The sequence below is a fragment of the Arvicanthis niloticus genome, chromosome 14 (assembly GCF_011762505.2).
Source record: "Arvicanthis niloticus isolate mArvNil1 chromosome 14, mArvNil1.pat.X, whole genome shotgun sequence".
NCBI lineage: Eukaryota > Metazoa > Chordata > Mammalia > Rodentia > Muridae > Arvicanthis > Arvicanthis niloticus.
In genome coordinates this window covers 64,426,731-64,445,446 of record NC_047671.1, presented here as the reverse complement: position 1 = coordinate 64,445,446, position 18,716 = coordinate 64,426,731, and the positions used below count along the sequence as shown (strand labels likewise).

At 40.2% G+C, this 18,716-nt stretch overlaps 1 protein-coding gene across 2 annotated transcripts in view; it reads right to left on the bottom strand.

Moving 5' to 3' along the window:
* Ccdc178 (coiled-coil domain containing 178) overlaps nt 1-18,716 on the bottom strand; it is a 339,248-nt gene that overhangs the window by 276,032 nt on the left and 44,500 nt on the right. For both annotated transcript variants that reach the window (XM_076913040.1, XM_076913038.1), the window contains 2 exons: nt 7,788-8,008; nt 2,761-2,903 (listed from right to left, as the gene is read on the bottom strand). In XM_076913040.1, the coding sequence (XP_076769155.1) occupies nt 2,761-2,903; nt 7,788-8,008 (364 nt within the window). The remainder of the gene's footprint in view (nt 1-2,760; nt 2,904-7,787; nt 8,009-18,716) is intronic.

Sequence of the window (18,716 nt, the reverse complement as noted above, 5' to 3'; positions counted from 1 at the left end):
TGGCTTGGTTTGTCTGTGTGCCTACTGCTAGGGTTATAAACATAAACAGACATCCAACTTCATCCTTAGATTTTAGGGATTCAAGTGCAGATCCCAATGCTTACAGAAGACCTGTTACTCACGGAGCCCCAGGCCTGGTACCATATGACAGAATTTTTAATCTTTTGTCAATATTTAACTGAAAAATAGTAAGGAGCAGGAAAAATAATAGTTTCTCTAACATTGTCTTGGAAATAAGCAGACTTAGGGAGAGGGAGGTGGGTGAACACTCTAGAAGTTGCCAGAGTCCCGGGAGGTGAGACACTCTCAGGACTAATTGGGGGTGACCTTATCCAAAATGTCCAACATCGTGAGGAAGGGACTCAGAGAGTCCACCTCCAGTAGACAGACAGGCCCTCAAGTGGAGGGACAAGGCTACTAACCCACAATCAAAATTCTTGACCCAGAATTGTTCCTGTCCAAAAGAAATTCAAGGACCAAAATGGAAAAGAGACTTAAGGAAAGGAGGCCCAATGACAGCCCAACCTGGGGTCCATCTCACAGGGATGATGGGTCACCAAGGCCTGACACTACTATGCTATGATGTGCTTACAGATGGAAGCCTGGCATGGTTGTCCTCAGAGAAGCCCTACCAGCAGCTGGCTGAGACAGAGGCAGATACTTACACCCAATCATTGTATTGAAGTTGGGGACCAGTATGGTTGAATTAGGGGAAGGATTGAAGAACTTGAAAGGGAGAGTGACCCCATAGGAAGACCAGTAGTCTCAACTGACCCAGACCCCAGGGAGCTACCAGAGACTAAGTCAGCAACCAGGAACATACATGGGTTGGTCCAAGGCCCCTGGCACATATATATCAGAGGTCTACTTGGTCTGGCCTCAGTGGGAGAAGATATGCTTGATCCTTGAGAGACTTGAGGCCTCAGGGAAGGGGGAGGTCTGGTGGGGTGTGGAGGGAGCACCCTCTCAGAAGCAAGGAGGGGGAGGAATGGAATGAGGAGCTGTGGGAGGAGGGATATAGGTGGGGACAACGACTGGAATGTAAAGAAAAATCTACAGAAAAATTACTACACCTGAAGCGAAGGAGATATTGCAGTTATAACTGGAATAACATTTTTGAAATTTTTATGCTAAAAGTAAGTATCTTTTGTATACTGCTTAGGTCTTAATTTTGCACATTATAAAAATTGATTTTTACATGTTTCTACTATAAACTGATATTAAATATTCCTGTTAAAATTTAAAAAGGGAGGATCTTTCTGAAGTATAGATTCATGTTCAATAGATCTGGGCTGAACATGAGATTATGAATTTTGAACAATCACCTAAATAATACTAATGTTGATGTATAATAATAATGTTGATGTTAATTTCTATAATATGAAAGCATAGAAAACAATGTACTTAATAAGGAATAAATGAGTGTTTTCCCAATTATATAAGGCTAACTAAAAAGAAGATGTGCTGGTATCCATGTAGACCAAAGGTTAGCATTGGATCCCCTAGAACAGATGGTTGGAAGCCACAACCGAGATGCTGGGAACTGAGCCTTCATCCTCTGCAAGAGCAGCAAATGACCTTAACCCCTGAACCCTTGCTCCAGTCCCAATGTAAGCACACTGTGAAGATGTTGTGGATGTGGGGAAAGATACACTTCTTAGCAAATGGATGTTATCTAGATCATAAGGTTTGTACTAATGGTACTCATTTGCATATATGCATTTGATGGGAGCTTCATAGTGGTTTTAACATGAGAGTAATTGTCCCTACTAAATAATGAATCAATTTAAACAAAGAAAAAAAAAACCTTTGATGTCACTTTAAGCCAAAAGGAATTTTAAGTCAATGAAAGAAACCAGGAGGTGTTGGCTAGTCTTTGTCAATTTGACACAGATAAAGCCCTTTTGGAAGATGGAAGATTGAGTTGAGACAATGTCCTCACCAGAATTGCTAGAGGGAAAGTTTGTGTTGCTTTTTTGGTGCCTTGGTGGGGGGTAAGGTTGGGCTGGATTGATGACTGACATATGAGGCCCAAGTTACTGTTGGCAATCCATCCAGGGACTGGTGGTCCTGAGTTCTACAAGAAAGCAGGCTGTACAAGCAAATGAACTACAGTCTTCTGTGGCCTTTGTACCAGCTTCTCCATCCAAGTTCCTGCCTTGACTATCCTGGATGATGCAATATGAGCTATAAGATAAAATGAACCCTTTCTTACCCAAATTGCTTTTCCCTGTGATGTTTTATCACAGAAATAGAAACTCTAACAGAGATAGGAATATATCAGGAGATATGTTTACTTTAGAAATTTATGCAAGGACATAAAAATCTCAACTATTAATAAGTAGGAGAAAATCTATGCATTTAAAATATTATTCTATTAGTAAGAATATAAATACAAGTTGAAATATTAACATGCTTTATAACTACTGCATTGATTCACAATGTGTGATATCTCATTAAATAAATAAGGACATCCCTTTTGCACTCAGGTGACAAGAAGATACGTTGTTGTTATGATTTATCCTCATGAAATTTGCTAATATACATGAAATTATAAAACAGAAATATACTGTTTTGTGGGTTTAAATATATTTGTACATTAATTATTCAAATTTCAATCGACATAAACCTAGTGATAATACTGGCTTAAGCAATTTAAATTCTGTGCTCTTTGAAAGTTTTTGAGTAGTGATATTTATTACAGGTTGGTTAACCTTTCATTTCTAGATACTATACATAGTATTTAGGGCAAATTCTTACTCATAGGAGGCTACACTTGTTAACTCTTGTTGAATCTCTTTTTCATCTTCTTCTCTCATATACTTAAGCCTTAATTTTGCATGTTCACACTCATCCACGAACTCCTTAAGCTCTTCATGGATTGCTCTAAATTTTTCCATTACCTAGAAATGAAATATATGTTGCTCACATATTTATGAATGATTAATTTAAAATTTCCAATGTCACTCATATCATAGGTTTAAAGTTATTAACGTATATTTTCTTACCATAACTAATCCTCGAAATATGGACAGCTTAGGAAATAGGGTTCCATGTTCCCTTACCATGATTGACAGTTCATTTTATGCTACAGAAGCATATAAGTTATAGGTTTATGCGCTCAAGTTAAAATCATCTTTTAAACCACTGAAGGATGTTGATCTTTAATGTGTGTAAATATGAAAATGTGGAGGTACAATGAAAATTAACTCACATGTACTCATTTTAATCAGAAATAACCATTGCTATCTTTCTGTAATAGTCTGAAGCTTTTACTTTCAGAAATTAATGAAAACCATCAGCACTTCCTATCTATCAGCACTTCCTATCTGTCTCCATCTCTCCTTTCTGCGTGTTCTCCTATCCACCTCTCTTGTCTGAGTTACACCACATGACACTTGCTGCTCTTCCCCATTACCAGAAACACGGAAAGACACTGTGCACAATTATGAGCTAATTTGAGGAACACAAACCCCGCTGTGCTGAAGCAAGCTGCAAAGACACTGAATGAGTTTAAATATTTTTTTTCAGATGCACTGCTAAAACCAGAATGTGCTGAGTCGGAAGGGAAGGGCTTTCCTGAGTGATGGTTGGCAAATTATGCTCCGGGAAAAAGATTAACAGTGTTAATTCTCACTGGCAGAACACAAAAGCATCTGTGTTCCAAGAAACTTGATCACTTGCACATCATGAGCATGCGTGGTGCCTACAAGGTCAGAAGAGTCTACAGGCGGACCTGGAGCTGGAGTTTCAGGCAGTTCTAAGCCTTGATCGTCCAAAAGAGCAGTTCCAAACAGCAAATACTCTTAACCTCTGGCCCATCTCACAAGCATGTACTGGGAGGTTTTAAAACAAAATAAACATATTTTGCAAGAAAAAGTCTTAGACTTGTTATTTCAGTTATATTATGAGAAAATTATTTTATCATTTTAAGTTTTGTATTTAATTTTATTGCCTTGTCGCTTTGGTGAAAGTACTCTCTTTAGCACACATCATGTCTTGTATAGTCATTTTCTCCTGCTTTTGCTTGAAATGACTGCAGGGTTTCAGGGGTTAATATGAATGCTAGTACTATTGGTAGAAGTCTGTAATTTATGTCTTTTTATTATAATATTTTGATTAAAAAAATCTTTCTGGGTAGACTTGTCTGGCCTCAGAATCTGCATTCGTCCAACTCAGCACCAAGGTTAAAGAAGTTCCATTCTGACTTTAGCATTTTTATTATGACAAGTAACTCTCAAGAGTCTTTTGATAAAAATCAGACCTGTTTCTTTTATTTTGGAGACAGACTAAGTGATAGAATTACATCTCTTAATGTCAAGTAATTTCTAGCCTTCTAAAGGGAATTATGCATGAGGTGACTCATTACCATTTGCCTGTTTTGATAAAGGACTACTTTGAACACATTTTCCATCATATTTACAGATATATATTCTGTCGAAAAATTTCAAAAACTTCACAAGATTCTTCTATTAAAAGTATCAGCTTGAATTCATATAAGGATGTCCTTCTTTTCTGTGAATTGGTGTTTAAAATAATATTGAAATGATTAGTTATTCATAGGCTAGGTCACATCCAACTACACTACCACTAAATCCAAGATCAATTATGGGGTAAGTTAATATTTGGTAGGGTTTTTTTGATAAATTTCTACTTGGATACTTGGGCAATGTTTTCTATATAGTTTACATTTTTCATTAGTCATGCTATATTTTAGATAGCATGTGTTTTTTAAATTAAATGTGATGTACCTTTTATAATTTATGATTTTTGGATTTATTTTAATCAATACACAGATAACATAAAAAGAATGATGTCAAAGTGAACAATTCATCAGTCTCAGGTATAATTGCAAAACATGGATACCATCTTCCCTGTCGGGTTACATGCCAGCAGGGTAGAGCTTCCTTTTAGGAGCTTCCTGCAGAATGGTTAACTGAGTAGCTTTAGCAGGTTCTAAAGCATGTAGGCTGTTCTCTGCCTGGCTTGGACAAGCATTTGAAAACAGACAAATGTATAGTGATAGAGAATGTGAGATTCTGGGAACTATTTGGGTGTAGGCTTGATGTACTACTATTCAAGGAGAGAAATGGACAAATTTAAGCCAAATCCTAATATTATCTTATTCTAGATGCTGCAGTCACCTCTACCTTCTGTGTTGAGGTATAATTATCTGCATAGACATTGTTAATCTGGATCATTTTTTGATGTACATATCTATAGTTATGAATTTCTGTATGCATATTAAACTCTGGATGTTATGGCAGCCTGTGTTTTGATCCCTGTTATTTAATTCAGGTGTACACTAAGTTTATGGCTCACAGGTTCTTATTGCATCATTTTAGAATGAAGAAAACAAGGAACAAAGGTTTACAAAAAGTTTCAAGATCTAGAAGCTTATAGTAGGGATTTAAACAAACAATACATGAATCCCATTCTAAGATCTGCACTCTGAAAAGCTAGTCAGCCTGTTTCCTTTAGCCCTGTATGCTTCTGTTTCTCTCTGAGGAGGCATTTGGTCCCTGCAGCGCTCATAATTCTGTTTTTCATTCCTGAGTTTTGTCAGTTATGCTCATTTCATAAATGGAAGAGGTGTTTTCTTGTTTATAATACAACTTTTCTTCTGCTGTGTCACTGTAGGCTTTTTTTTTATATTGGCAAATGATATATGTCACCATCCCTAGTAGTGTCTCCTCTGTATTATGGAAAATTACTTCTTTTAGTGATGTGCAACCAGAGTGAAATTTCAACACAGGTCCTGCCTTCCTCTGCAGAAACATATTGAGGTTATGTCTTGTGCTATGTACTATGCTAAATACTGGCACCCAAGGCCTGGTGAGAATCATCATGTATACAAAGTAATGCTATGTGACCTTACTTCTTAATTTAAAAATATTGGCTAAATAAAGATGTCAACAGCCTATAGCTGGGCAGAAGAGAGGTAGGTGGGGTTTCAGTTTCTAATCTTGGGGTCTGAGACAGCACCATTAGGGGAAAAAGAAGAAGGTGGAGAGAGGAGAAGATACTGTGGGTACGTGAATCATGAAAACATAGCCATGAGAGCTAGCCAGTTGGAGTTAAGAGCTGCCCAGATATAGCATGGCAAGTTATAACTTGGAGTTATTGATAGGGAAGTAGACATAAGAGCTTAGAGGGTAGATATCTGCTCAGCTCTAGTGCTGATTAAGGTTTATAAATATAAAAGTTGTCCATTTTTTTTCTGCAAAGTTAATGATCAAAGATGGGATATGATTGAGATTAAATGTTTATATCTATAACAGAAACCAAGAGAACAGACTGTCTTACTTTCACCCCTGAGGTAACTAGTGATGGCAGACTGAATTAAAGCAAGTTGATCAGAAGTTCCACTTGTGAAAATGAACATATGGCAAGGGGAGCAATGAGGTAGCAGTGATGGAGCCCGGTTGTTTTCCAAAGAAAGCCAGGATTCTTTAGAAAATGGTCTACTAGGAGAGAAGACCCACCCAAAATAGTGGATTTAGATTAAGGTCCAAAATCTACAGTGTAGTCTCCCAGACCAGACCAGGCAAATATGCAGTCCAAAATTAAAAGTTATTCTTTCAGATTTCTGTTTTACCAAAAGGAGGTCAGCTTTGATGTTCTCTCTTGATCTGTTGCAATGAGCTCTTGTCATTCCCAAACCTCTTCTCCTGGCTACTGACAACACTGCCTCCTCTGCTTACAGCAATACCCAAGGCCACTCATAGAGAAAAAACTCAATCTCATCAAGTAGACACCAGTGTAAACAAACAGGGACAATGCCACTTAGGATTGGAACAAGGTCAGCTATAATTGCTAAAACAAGACTCGGTTAACCTTTCCTTTAAAGCACTAGGATTTCAGTATCTTTCTACTTTTCAGAACAAATTGTTTGATATAGATGTGATGGAATACAGAAGTAAAATAAACTAGGTTTATACCTATGAAGAGTAGTTGACCGACACTAAAACAATGTAGGGAGCTGGAGAAATGGAGCAATGGTAAAGAACAGCAACTCTTCCTGCAGAGAATCCTGGCTTGGTCTCAAAGACCCACATCAAGGGGCTCACAACCTACCATAGCTCTGGAGAGAGGACATCATTTTCTAGCCTCCACACATGTCTGAATGCACATGGTACACCTACAGACTAGCAATCACACATACACAAAAAGAAACATAAAAGTTCAAAACTAAAAAGTTACCTTAAAAAAGAAAATTCAGAGACTTACATAGTCAAAGTATAATAATATTGGGTAATTCAAAGATGTAATATTGTTTCATTGTTATAATGAATAGATGAAATTTATACTAGTTATTTTTGATGATGGTGGGGAATGGTTTGTGGGAAATATGGAAGGACTCCTTTTATTTACATTAAAATGATCAAGCACTAATATGATGTAAATTTGTTTTTTTGTGGGGCAGTTGCAAATAAATTATTTCTCTATAGAATAATTCCACAGTGTGATTGGTATCATATAACCATTTGAAGTACTGTTAGGTTTGTAATTTTTATCAGTGATTCAATTGTTGCTTTCTCACTCAGTTAAAACTATGATTTGAAAATAACAAGGTTGTTTTGAGTCTCTATAATTTTAATGAGTCAAATGTTATCAAACACCCTAGGTATACAGATAAGTCTCAAAGATAATGTCTAAATGAATAACAATAAATTAGCATTGAACAGCTTATTAGAGAAATAAACTACAGATCAACATTAGAAGACATATTCAGTTCTTATAGTAGAAATATTTTGGAATAATCAAGAAGATACAGATTCATTCACCTCAAACTTTTTATGGTAACGCTGTTTCAGAGCTTCTAGCTCCTGCTTGCGCTTTTTCTCCAGCAGAATGCTATGATTAATCATGTACTCTATGTCCATCTCGATCTTTGCATTGGCTTGTTCCAGCTTCTCCTTCTGTTCCTGCAGATGATCCACCTTCTGGGCCATGTCTTTAAGATGGTTTTGTAGCTCTAAAATATCTTTGGAGAAGATGTCATGTTCTGAAATTAAATTAATGAGAGCAACACCGAGTGCAGAGCTGGCATCAGATGATCCAGAAAGAAATGCTTGATAGTATACAGAAGCTATTTTAGCTTTAGAAATTATTCATCTATGAATCTTATAAAGGGTTATTTAAATATTGAATTGTAAAACATATTATTTCCTTCATTTATGGACAAAAGGACTAAAACATGCTTTATTAGTTGATAACCTTTAGTATAAATTCAATTTATTACCATCAATAAACTGATCATTTTACAAGTACACATATATACATTTTGTGTAACCACACTAACATGAAAATAAATTTAAAAGAGTAGAGGCCTTCCAGAAATACACAAAACTGATAAAATTGATAAAATTGGACTTACAAGTGGCAAAATGAGAGGGTAGCCATGATTCTTATTTAGGGTGCTCCAATTATAGAAAAAACATACCAAAAACTTAAATGAAAATTATTGTAAGTATAGGATTGATTTACCAAAATAAATAATAAAATATTTATTAATCTAAAATTAACATATAAAATGAATTAATACAGGTTTGGGGAATATAGCTCAGTTCAAAAAGTATTTGGCAGCATCCACAATGCTCTGAGTTAGAAGCCCAGCACCAACAGGTATGTCAATTCTTTGCACACCTATAATCCCAACACTAAAGATTGATAATGTTTAGTATAAATCAAATTTGTTACCATCAACAAAAAACCTGATCATTTTACACACACACACACACACACACACACACACACACTGGCATTTATGTAATTGTAAGAGGTATAGGCAGAAACATGAAGGTCAACTTTAGCTATGTAGGAATTCATTCAAGGTCACCCAGAAATATATGAAACACTGTTAATGACTGACTAACCAAATGAATAAATGAATACAAAGATATTGAAAATAAAATAAAACATCTGTAACAAAAATATAATGTGATATTACATATATATATCCCTGACATCAAGCAAGGCCCATGGAAAGAAAGAAAATCAGAATGGAAAAAAAACCTTCTAAATTTTAAAAAAAAATGAGCAAACATTAAGTCTTTGGATAAATATGTTTGAAGTTTTAGACATAGAAATTACTTCTAATTATTTTATATATTAATATGTGTCTGGCTGTAGAAGGGTATCCTGGTTCTTGGCTTGTGGGTTCAGTCACAACCCCCAGAACCCAGGCTCCTGACAGGAGGTCTGATCTCCATTCAACCTATGTCCTTCAGTCATGGAGAACACAGGTGGAAGGCATGATAAACAGGCCTCAGGCCCTAGAGAGATTTACATACTAATGAGGTACCTGAAGGCCAGAGGGTGGAGCCAATTGAGCATTCCTCCTCAGCCACTCCCCCCTCTTTCCCTCCCTATTTAACTCAGGACTGCCCTGGGTTTGGGGGAGGTGCATCCAGATCCATCCACCATGTGTCATGTCAATAAACTGGTTTTGGAAACCCAAAGACTACTTCCTATGTTGGGGCCGTGCAGTGCTGTGAGGAACTGTGGAGAGGCCTTTAGTGAGCAGCCAGGCCTAATTTCCAGCTGGAAGAACCCAGAGTGTTCCCAGCCAATGACACAGAGACTGGCTGAGGAACCCTGCAGTTCCCTAGCCATTTAACCTACACCTGGCGCCTAACTACCCATAGTGTGGCCAGAGGAACTCTGCGATTTTGCCAGCCATTTTTACCTACAACTTGTGTACCAACGTGGACCACAAACACCCACGAGTCTACAAGAACCATCCTGGCCGAGTCTGCTAAGCAGGTATACTTCCCATGAGGCTTGACAGTGCCCTTCTCAGCGCATGCCACGTGCTCCCCACCTCCATCCTCCCAGCGTCCAAAGACCCCAAGATGGTGGCCAATCTTGGTACATGGACATGTCGCCACAGTCTCCATCCTGCTGCGTGCCCACCCCCTGCGAAGGTTGGAACCCAGAACAGAGATTCTCATGGAGAGCCCTGTGCCCGCCCCTCCTACCCTGAGACATCAGCAAAAGATGGCTTGACTAAAGTGGGACTCAATCACCCATGCAACCAAGCAAGTACAGTAACCTTTCTTCTGCAGGGTGCTGCCAGAGCCTCTTTCTTGTCCCCTTGCCCTCATTTCTCTTGGCTGTGGGCTAGCCGGTTGCACTCCTACATGCCCCCTTGTCTCGGTCCTTCTACGGCCCCTCTGAGAGCCCGAGGGCAGAGACCTGGAGGTCTCTGGTCACCTCCAGGGATCCCCAATCCAAGAGCTCTGCACCCCACGGAACTTTAGACTGAGTGAAAACTTCCCCCGCCAAATGGGGCCCATAGCACCCACCAGTGCGGTGTTGAACCAACTCAGTTAAAGATCCCACACTTCTGCTTCTGCCATGCTGAGCCAAGGTTCCAGTCGACTGAGATGTGACAGAACCACAGACCCATAAGACAACACAGAATCACGTGCCCACACATGAGCCTACATCATTCCCTACAGATGGTAGAGGACACAGGTAGAGCCACCTCCAAGAGTGCCCACAAAATACCTCTCCATGAAACTCCAAGACAGAGTAATCCACAGCCTAGTTCGCAAGACTAGGCAGGCTTCTTTCTGTCTCCCCTCTCTCTTTCTCTCTTCAAGTGTTCCTTGCTAACATCTCTCTAATTCCTAGCTACCACTAGCTCCTGCCTAGTGCAAAAAGACTAGGTCCCTCTCTTTCTTTCTCCATGTGTTCCTGGTCAGCTCCTCTCTCTGCCTCTTTCTTTCTATCTCTCCCTCTCCATGTGCTCTCCAGCTCAAGGGCAAGATGGCGGACTCCCTAGCCTCCACTTTGCCCATTCCCCCAGCTTCACAGAGAGGGCTCCTTCACAGCTAACAGCTGTCTTTCAGGCCACAGCACCTGCTGTGACCCTCATTCTAAGACTCTTTCCCTTGGCCCCCTTTGTTTTAAACTCTCAGGAGAGCTGACTTCAGTCTTTTGTGCTGCCTACTAACATAAGTTTCTTTCTTTCTCTTTCCCCATGTGTTCTCCAACTCAACAAGATGGCAGTGCCTTCCTAATCTTCACTCTCTGCCCCTCCCCCCAGGGGTGCCTGCTAGCTTTTCAAGAGCACTGGCTCTATGTCTCTTCATCTAAGCTTTCTTCAAAGTTAGCCTTTTTCTCCTTCTCTACATTTAAGATTTCTAAGAAAAACAAAGGGGGAATACAGAGGACCTCTTTGCCAGAGCACCCAGACACCACATGGCAGAGCAAGGCCCTCCCCCCACTGCTTCTAAACCCGCCATTACTGCTTCTCCACAACAGGAAGACCTGCCACACCATTCCTGTTTTTCAAGCAAAAATATTAAACGTTTCCTTTTCTCCCTAACAGGAACACCTAAAGCAATAATGTTCATGCTTTTCAACCAAAATTTTTCTTGCTTTTTGTTTAAATGTTTCCTTTTTTCTCTAACACTCATGATATATGTCCAAATTCTTTTTCAACTTTTAAGATTTCTTTAAGGTTCAAAAGTCTTCTACTCTACTTCCACAGGTTAAATCAATATTTTCAGCTCTTAATTAACAACTAATTCCCTTTTACAGACAAACTGTTGCTGCCTACTCCAGATACATAACTAACATGATGTCTTTCTTCTTCAGACATCCAAAGCAAACTCAAAGGTGCCTTCTAAGACTAAATTTCCTCAAACACCTTTGCTTTTCTAGGATCTCAACGACAGACCATGGCATGCTTGCTCCTGAGTAGCCTAATGCTTGCTACACACCCTTTGCAGACATCCTTCTGCCAGGGTGCTGCTTCCCTGTCATGATTATCCTATAGGTGCTCCCACAGATCCAGCAGAGACAACGCCATCTCCTGGAAGCTGCCTGCGACGAAGCCTTCTTCCAGCCACCTCTTCTGACTGAAGAATCCAGTTAGGCATGTTGAGACCCAGACACACACACAGTGAGATCCAGAGACACATGCCAGATCCAGAGATGCTCACTACAGAAGACAGATCCAGATCTTCCAGCTGCAGATGAACTCTTTTGCCAAAGTCAAATAGCTAAAAGTTACACGTTAGTAAGGAAAACATAATGTCTATTTAGATTAATCAGATGTTATTACCCTCAAACTGTACCACCTGTGTTTGTTTCAGTGATCCCTTGCCTTCTTAACCCCCACCCCCAGCTTCCCCTACCCTGTGGCTTAATTGTGCCACACCCTATGGCCTTCATAGTATTTTCTTTTGACTCCCGTATCCAAAATTTTCACTAAAAAGTGAGATGTTGGGGCCATAAAGATATGGTTTGGTCTCCCTGGTAGAGTGCTGGGTTTGAGATAAACGGGGACCCAACAGGACATTGCCTGTCAGGGATAGCATATATTTCCCCATGCTCTCGGATTCCAGACTACTCCATGTGGTCCACATCTCTCATTAACACAGAGTTGCCCCTCCTTTTATGAAAGAAAAGAGAGTGGGATGTTGGACCGTGGAAGGGTATCCTGGTTCTTGGCCTGTGGGTGTTTGGCCATGCCCCCAGAACCCAGGCTCCTGACAGGAGGTCTGATCTCCATTCAACCTGCATCCTTCAGTCAAGTAGGACACAGGTGGAGGGTGTGATACAGGCCTCAGAGATTTACATACTAGATTGATTTACATACATAGAGAGATTTACATACTAATGAGTTACCTGAAGGCCAGAGGGTGGAGCCAATTAAGCATTCCTCCCCATCCCCTCCCCCCTCTTCCCCTCCCTATTTAACTCAGGATTGCCCTGGGTTTGGGGGTGGCGGTGCATCCAGATCCATCTACATCCCCATGACATTAAAGCCTGTAAAAACCCATGGACTTTCTTGTGTTTGGGGCTGTGCTGTGAGGAACAGTGGAGAGGCTTTTAGTGAGCAGCCTAACTTCCAGCTAAAGGAATCCAGGGTGTTCCCAGCCAACTACACACAGCCTGGTGTGAGGGAACCCTGAAGTTCTCCAGCCATTTTTACCTACAACTATGCACTTAGACAATTAATTATGAGGAAATTACAGAAGAGGGCCTCCATCTTGTATTTTTGGAATAAAACAAAATTGATTTTTTAATAATCTAAAATAAGTTTTTTATGAGTTTTTGATGACATCATTAAGCACTTTGTGCCTTAATTTCATAGGTTAGGCCTGTAGTTTTTTTATATTTATACTGATTTTCCCTACTTTGCTGTATATACCTTCTTGTATCAGTTGTGGACTCTGTTTCTGTGGAATTTTGTTGTCATCTGCAATTACACTTACAAAAACATACATAGTGTTATGTTTTATACCCATGGATATTTTGCATTGAGGCTTTTCTAGTTACAGAATCACATTCTTTCTGTTAATGTCTAGAGAAATATTTTGATTATCTGTTTACTTACTGATACTCCTTTTTTTCTATAAACATTCAGAGTTGGTGAAATATTACTCTTAGAAATGTATTCTGAATGTTTTAATTATCAGTAATCAGAACTACAGGCTGAATGTGGTGTTACACACATATTACCTCAGTGGAGGCAGAGAAGGAAGGATGGTGAGAACCTCAGCACAACCTTGACTACACATAAGAATCTGCATTTAAAAAGTAAGGGAGAGGAAGAGGAGAGAACACAGAGTAAGGAGGGATGAAAAAAAGAAAGAGGAAAGGAGGAAAAGGGGGAAGGAGGAGGAAGAAGAGGGGGAGGAAGAAGAGAAGGAAGAGGATATAGTGGTGGTCCATGATACAATTTTTATTTAATTTTATTTTTTCACTTATTGAAAATAAATTTATTTTTCACACAATATGTCCTGATTATGGTTACCCATCCCTCTACTTCACGTTTCTTCCCACTTACCCTCTCACCCAAATCTACTCCTTTTCTGACTCTTATTATGAAACAAATAGTTTTCTAAGGAATAATAATAAAATATAACTGAATAAGATAAAATAAAACAAAAATTATTACATTGGAATTGTACAAGTCAAACAAACACAGAAAAACCAGAGACCCACATTTTGGCACATTCAGAAATCTCATAAAAACACTAAACTGGAAGCCATAATATATATGAAAAGGACCCTGCTCAGAACCCTACAGGTCTTGAACTGCTTCCTCGGTCTCTGTGAGTTCACATGAGCTTTTGGTCGATTTACATTTACAACTCATTGCAAATGGAGAAGTTGAGCTGGTGCCCACACAAAGCCTTCATCCTGAGTTCCAGCATCTTTGGTACAAGAATGTACTTTGCATGCTACAAAAAGAGAACTATAAACACCAAACCAGAGACAAACCTTTGATGTACAGTGCTGCCTTGCAATTAAGATATGTCAGGGCAATCATGACACAATGTTTGTGGGAGTAGCCTGAGAAGGTTTGTTTTCTATGTTGACCACTCAGATGGTCAAACAAATGTCAAAGAATCCATTGCCTTAGTTAGAAAGAGACTACCAGACAGATCCTACTGATGTTATTTTTTAACTTGTGGTCCCTGCATAATGAATGCTTTTGTTAGGTTTACTAAGGAGTAAATTTATTAAATATCTCAAGAATTTGAGATGGCCCAAAACTGAAGGAAGAACAGCAGAAGGGTAGGCTGACTCTATGACAGGCTTCAAATTGACAGTTTAGGAGATTAGGCCTAAGAACTGGGCAAGTGAAGGCAAGCCCAGGCAAGTCAAACTGAAGAGGTCAGCTCAGGAATTTTGGAACACTTGTCCCTCCAGGAAAGAGAGGGTAATTAACATTCCTCAGACAACTGGGGGTGGGGACCAACCTGTGGGTGGGGGAGGCCCAGAGCACATTGACACATTCCATAGGATAGATCATTGGGCACCCAGAGAAAGGAAGACCCTGGCACCTCATCCCCTAAAGACCAATCAGTTTAAAAGTCACACTGTTCTTCCAATCATATTGTGCCTAGCTGCTAATGAAGAGAAACTTTGGAAAACTTGTCCCTGACCCCCATGAGAGAGTCTAATTAACATTCCTTATTCAGAGGACTTTTGCTGGTTAACATTCAGAGGAGAAAGGGAAAGGCTGATTAACATTCCTCAGACCACATGGAAGGGAACCCACCTTCAGGTGGGGAAGGTCCAGAGCAGGTAGACACATTCTGAAGGATGGACCAACCCTTGCAGACAAGGGAGGTCCCTGCCACCTCATTCCTCAAAGACCAATCAGTTTAAAAGTCACACTGTTCTGCCAATCATATTGTGCCTAGTCACTGTTTCTCTAGTCTACCCCTTAAACTGTGTAAAAACTGTCCAGATGGGCTGCCTGGGATCGCCACTCCACCTTCCATGTATGATGGCCCCAATGCATTAGATCATTAAAATTCCTCTTGCTTTTTGCATTGATTTACATGGGGGTCTCTGGTAAGCTAAGGCTCCCCAAGAGTCTTACACTGTTTCTCTATGCTACCCCTGGAAAATGTATAAAGGTACACTGAATGAGCTGCCTGGGGTCTTTGCCTCTCCTTTTGGATGCAGGATGACCCCAGCATGCTGGAACAATAAAAACCCTCTTGCTTTTGCATCTATTCCTGGCTTGACATTGTTCACTCAGGGGATCTCTGGTAAGCTAAGGCTCATCAGAGTCTTCCAAAACAAGCAGACAGACAAACAGAATTTCTCAGCAACAGTTTCCAGGTAAGCGAAATATTTTAATATATATATATATATATATATATATATATATATATATATATATATATATATGCAATAAAATGCATATGCATTTATGCAATAAAATGGCCCCTAATAACATTCTGCTATGCTTATAGATCAGTCATCATCAGGGAAGCTTTCTCCTGCAGCACATTGGAATAAATACAAAGACCTATAGCAAGATATTTTATGCAGAATGAGAGAGCATGGAACAAACACTCAGCTTTACATGGGATGTCTCCATCAAATACCTCTCCTTAGGACTCAGGAAACCCTGTGGAAAATGAGGTAGAAAGATTATAATAGCCAGAGGGAATAGAGGACACCAAGATACCTGAAGACCTCCAGACTCGGGAGACCCTTCTTCAAGTCTCAGGAAATCACAACCACCCAAGAATCACAAGAAACCATACCTGCATGTAATCAGCAGAGGTTAATTGGGGAGTTGGCTAGCCAAGGTCAAAACTGCTTGTCCACACAGGAACAGAATTTTGACAAAAGGCCAGCAAGCTGAGGAGTTTCTTTTATAGGAAAAGGGAGGAAATTTCACGGGGTTACACATGATTGGTTGCTTTACAAACTTTGAACACCAACAGGTTGTAACACTGGAAAGACCAAGGTGGGGGGGGGGCGTAACTCGGAACAGTGGAACATTTCAGAGGAACCTACCCTAAATAATCATTACCAACTATTTCAGGTAAACTATTTTTCACTTCTTCCGGCTATAGCCCCACTTAGATGGCTTGCATCTTTCTCTGTGGTCAAGAATGTGTCTTCCTGCCTTGGGCTTTTCCCACCCACAGGTGGGGTCTACTCCCTGAGGCTTGAGGAATGTAATCCAGTAAGTGTCCTCTGATTCAGGGATAATGTCCTCCACCCAGAATGTGTCCTGGGGCAGTGAAAATCTTACATTCAGCTCTGCTTTCTGGAGCTTACATTCTTTTGCTCAGGTCTAGGGTAAAGAAAAAGTATATATATCTTTATAATTTTTCACTCTACATCCCCCCATTTCCTCTAATGAAAGTTTTTTAATCATAAAAATTTAGACCTCGGTATCATAATTATCATTTTTTTGACCTAAAGCTTTATATTGATGGCACAACACAAAAAGCTGAACAGCACTTATCCTTTCTCTAACAAAAGTTACTAAGCTATTTAAAATGCAAGGGCCTATGGTTAAAAGTAAGAGTAACATCACAAGAGGTCCAGCAAGGGAGGATAATAGGGTTGTCAACCAAGGGGACTTATTGAACCAACTTTCGAACCAACTTTGTTGCGCCTCTCTATCTTCTTGTCTCTGATCTAACTTTTCTCTGAGTTTACTCAGAGAGTCTCTTATCACTCCTGAATGGCTTACATAGAAGCAACATTCTTCTCTTAGAGCAACACACAGACTTCCTTCTCTAAGAAACAGCAAGTCTAGTCCTCTTAGCAGCACCTGTCTCCATACCTGCAGCCACTCCTAGTCTCAATGTAACAGCTAGAATCAAGGAAAATAGGCTCTCTGCAGAAGCATCTAGGGTGTATCTCAAACTCAGTTTAAGAGTACCTGCAGGGTGTTAGTAAACCCGGGAAACTAGCTAGACAAGTACACAATAATCTTTGCTCTCCTCAAAGATAGCAGTGATGACACATGGTGTTAGCCCAGAGCTGCAAGTCTACAATTTATCAATTTTAGGCACTAAGTATCTGTTAGCAGGGGTCCTTGGGCTCTATTTTATTTGCTAGGGGTCTCAAAATTTTTCTATTTCTTTCAAAGTTGTCCTCTGACTTTTACATATTTTGTGGCACATAGTTGTCTACATACACATAAAATCACATATATAATAAAGAGAAATTGCAAAAGGAACAAATCTATATAACTCTAGATTCACATTTTGATTTCAATCCTGTAATCACAAGCTGTCATTTAACCTTGGGTGTACACACCCTAAGCCTCACCCTCTAAGACAGCATTACCCCTATGTCTCTTGGGCGGGGATTTCACAGGAGTCAAGGCCTGCTGCTCTTTGGCCTTGTAGAATAGCAGGTGACCTTGAGCTAAATAGCAGGGGGTTGTTCAGGCATCTGGATGTTATCAGGTTGGCATCAGGCACAGGTGGTGTTGGTGAACTTCAAGGAGGTTGGATGGTCACCAGTGCCAGGAACAGTCTCTTAGTAGCCTGAAAAATCATTTCTCTCACAAAAGGGACATTCTGGGTGTGGAACAAGGACAAGGGACACTCTAGCCAGCGCCAGTTCCCGAGGGTAATTTAGCTTTAGGGTTCTGTATATTCTCTCTACCTGTCCTGAACTCTGGAGACAGTATAAACAGTGGAGCTTCTAATATCTCTGACAATTCCTGACTTACCTTAAAACTGCTCTCTGATCTAATTACCTAGGACACTTGAAACCTCGGGAAGGTCCCTATTCTAGGCTGTTTTCTCCTAAGTATTTCTTATTTACTCTACGTCTTATTATTTCTCTGGCTCAAAACCTGAGGTCCCTTATATGCTTTAAATCTCTTGGCTGCGTGGTTGCACTCATATCTTAAGAGTCCATCTGTGCATTTAGCCTGGTAAGTCTTTTGTTTTCTGGGGAGTATAGTTCTCCCTTCTTGTGTGCACCATTGCCTCTTTTAGGCCCAAAACTGGAAAGGGTTCCCGTATCAAGCCACTTGATCTGTCCAGTTATTGCCTCAGGCCACTGAGTCTCCCCGTTTTGGTGTCCTGGGCAACAAATATTTACAGCTGCTGGCTTCATCAGGGTTTCCTCTCTTGGTATATAGCCCTACAGACATGGGCTGTGGCAAAAGCATACCTGCTTGTCGGCCCCAGGTTCCAAGGTTGCTCTCTGCACTAACGATCTCTCTCAGGGGTGGGGAGTCAGTCCAGATGACATTTGTGTTCACCACAGTAACACTGGCTTGTCTCTGACCAGCATGGAGAAAACTGCTCCTGTCTATAAAGCAGGTTACCTCGGCTCCTGGCTGGCGTCAGTAGGAGAAGCCTTTCCTTTACCTGTGAGTTCTTGTCAGTTAGTTGCAGTCTGTTGGGTAGGAAGTGTATCTGGACGCCCATCCTGGGGAGTAAATCTCAACCCGACAGAGGGTAGGA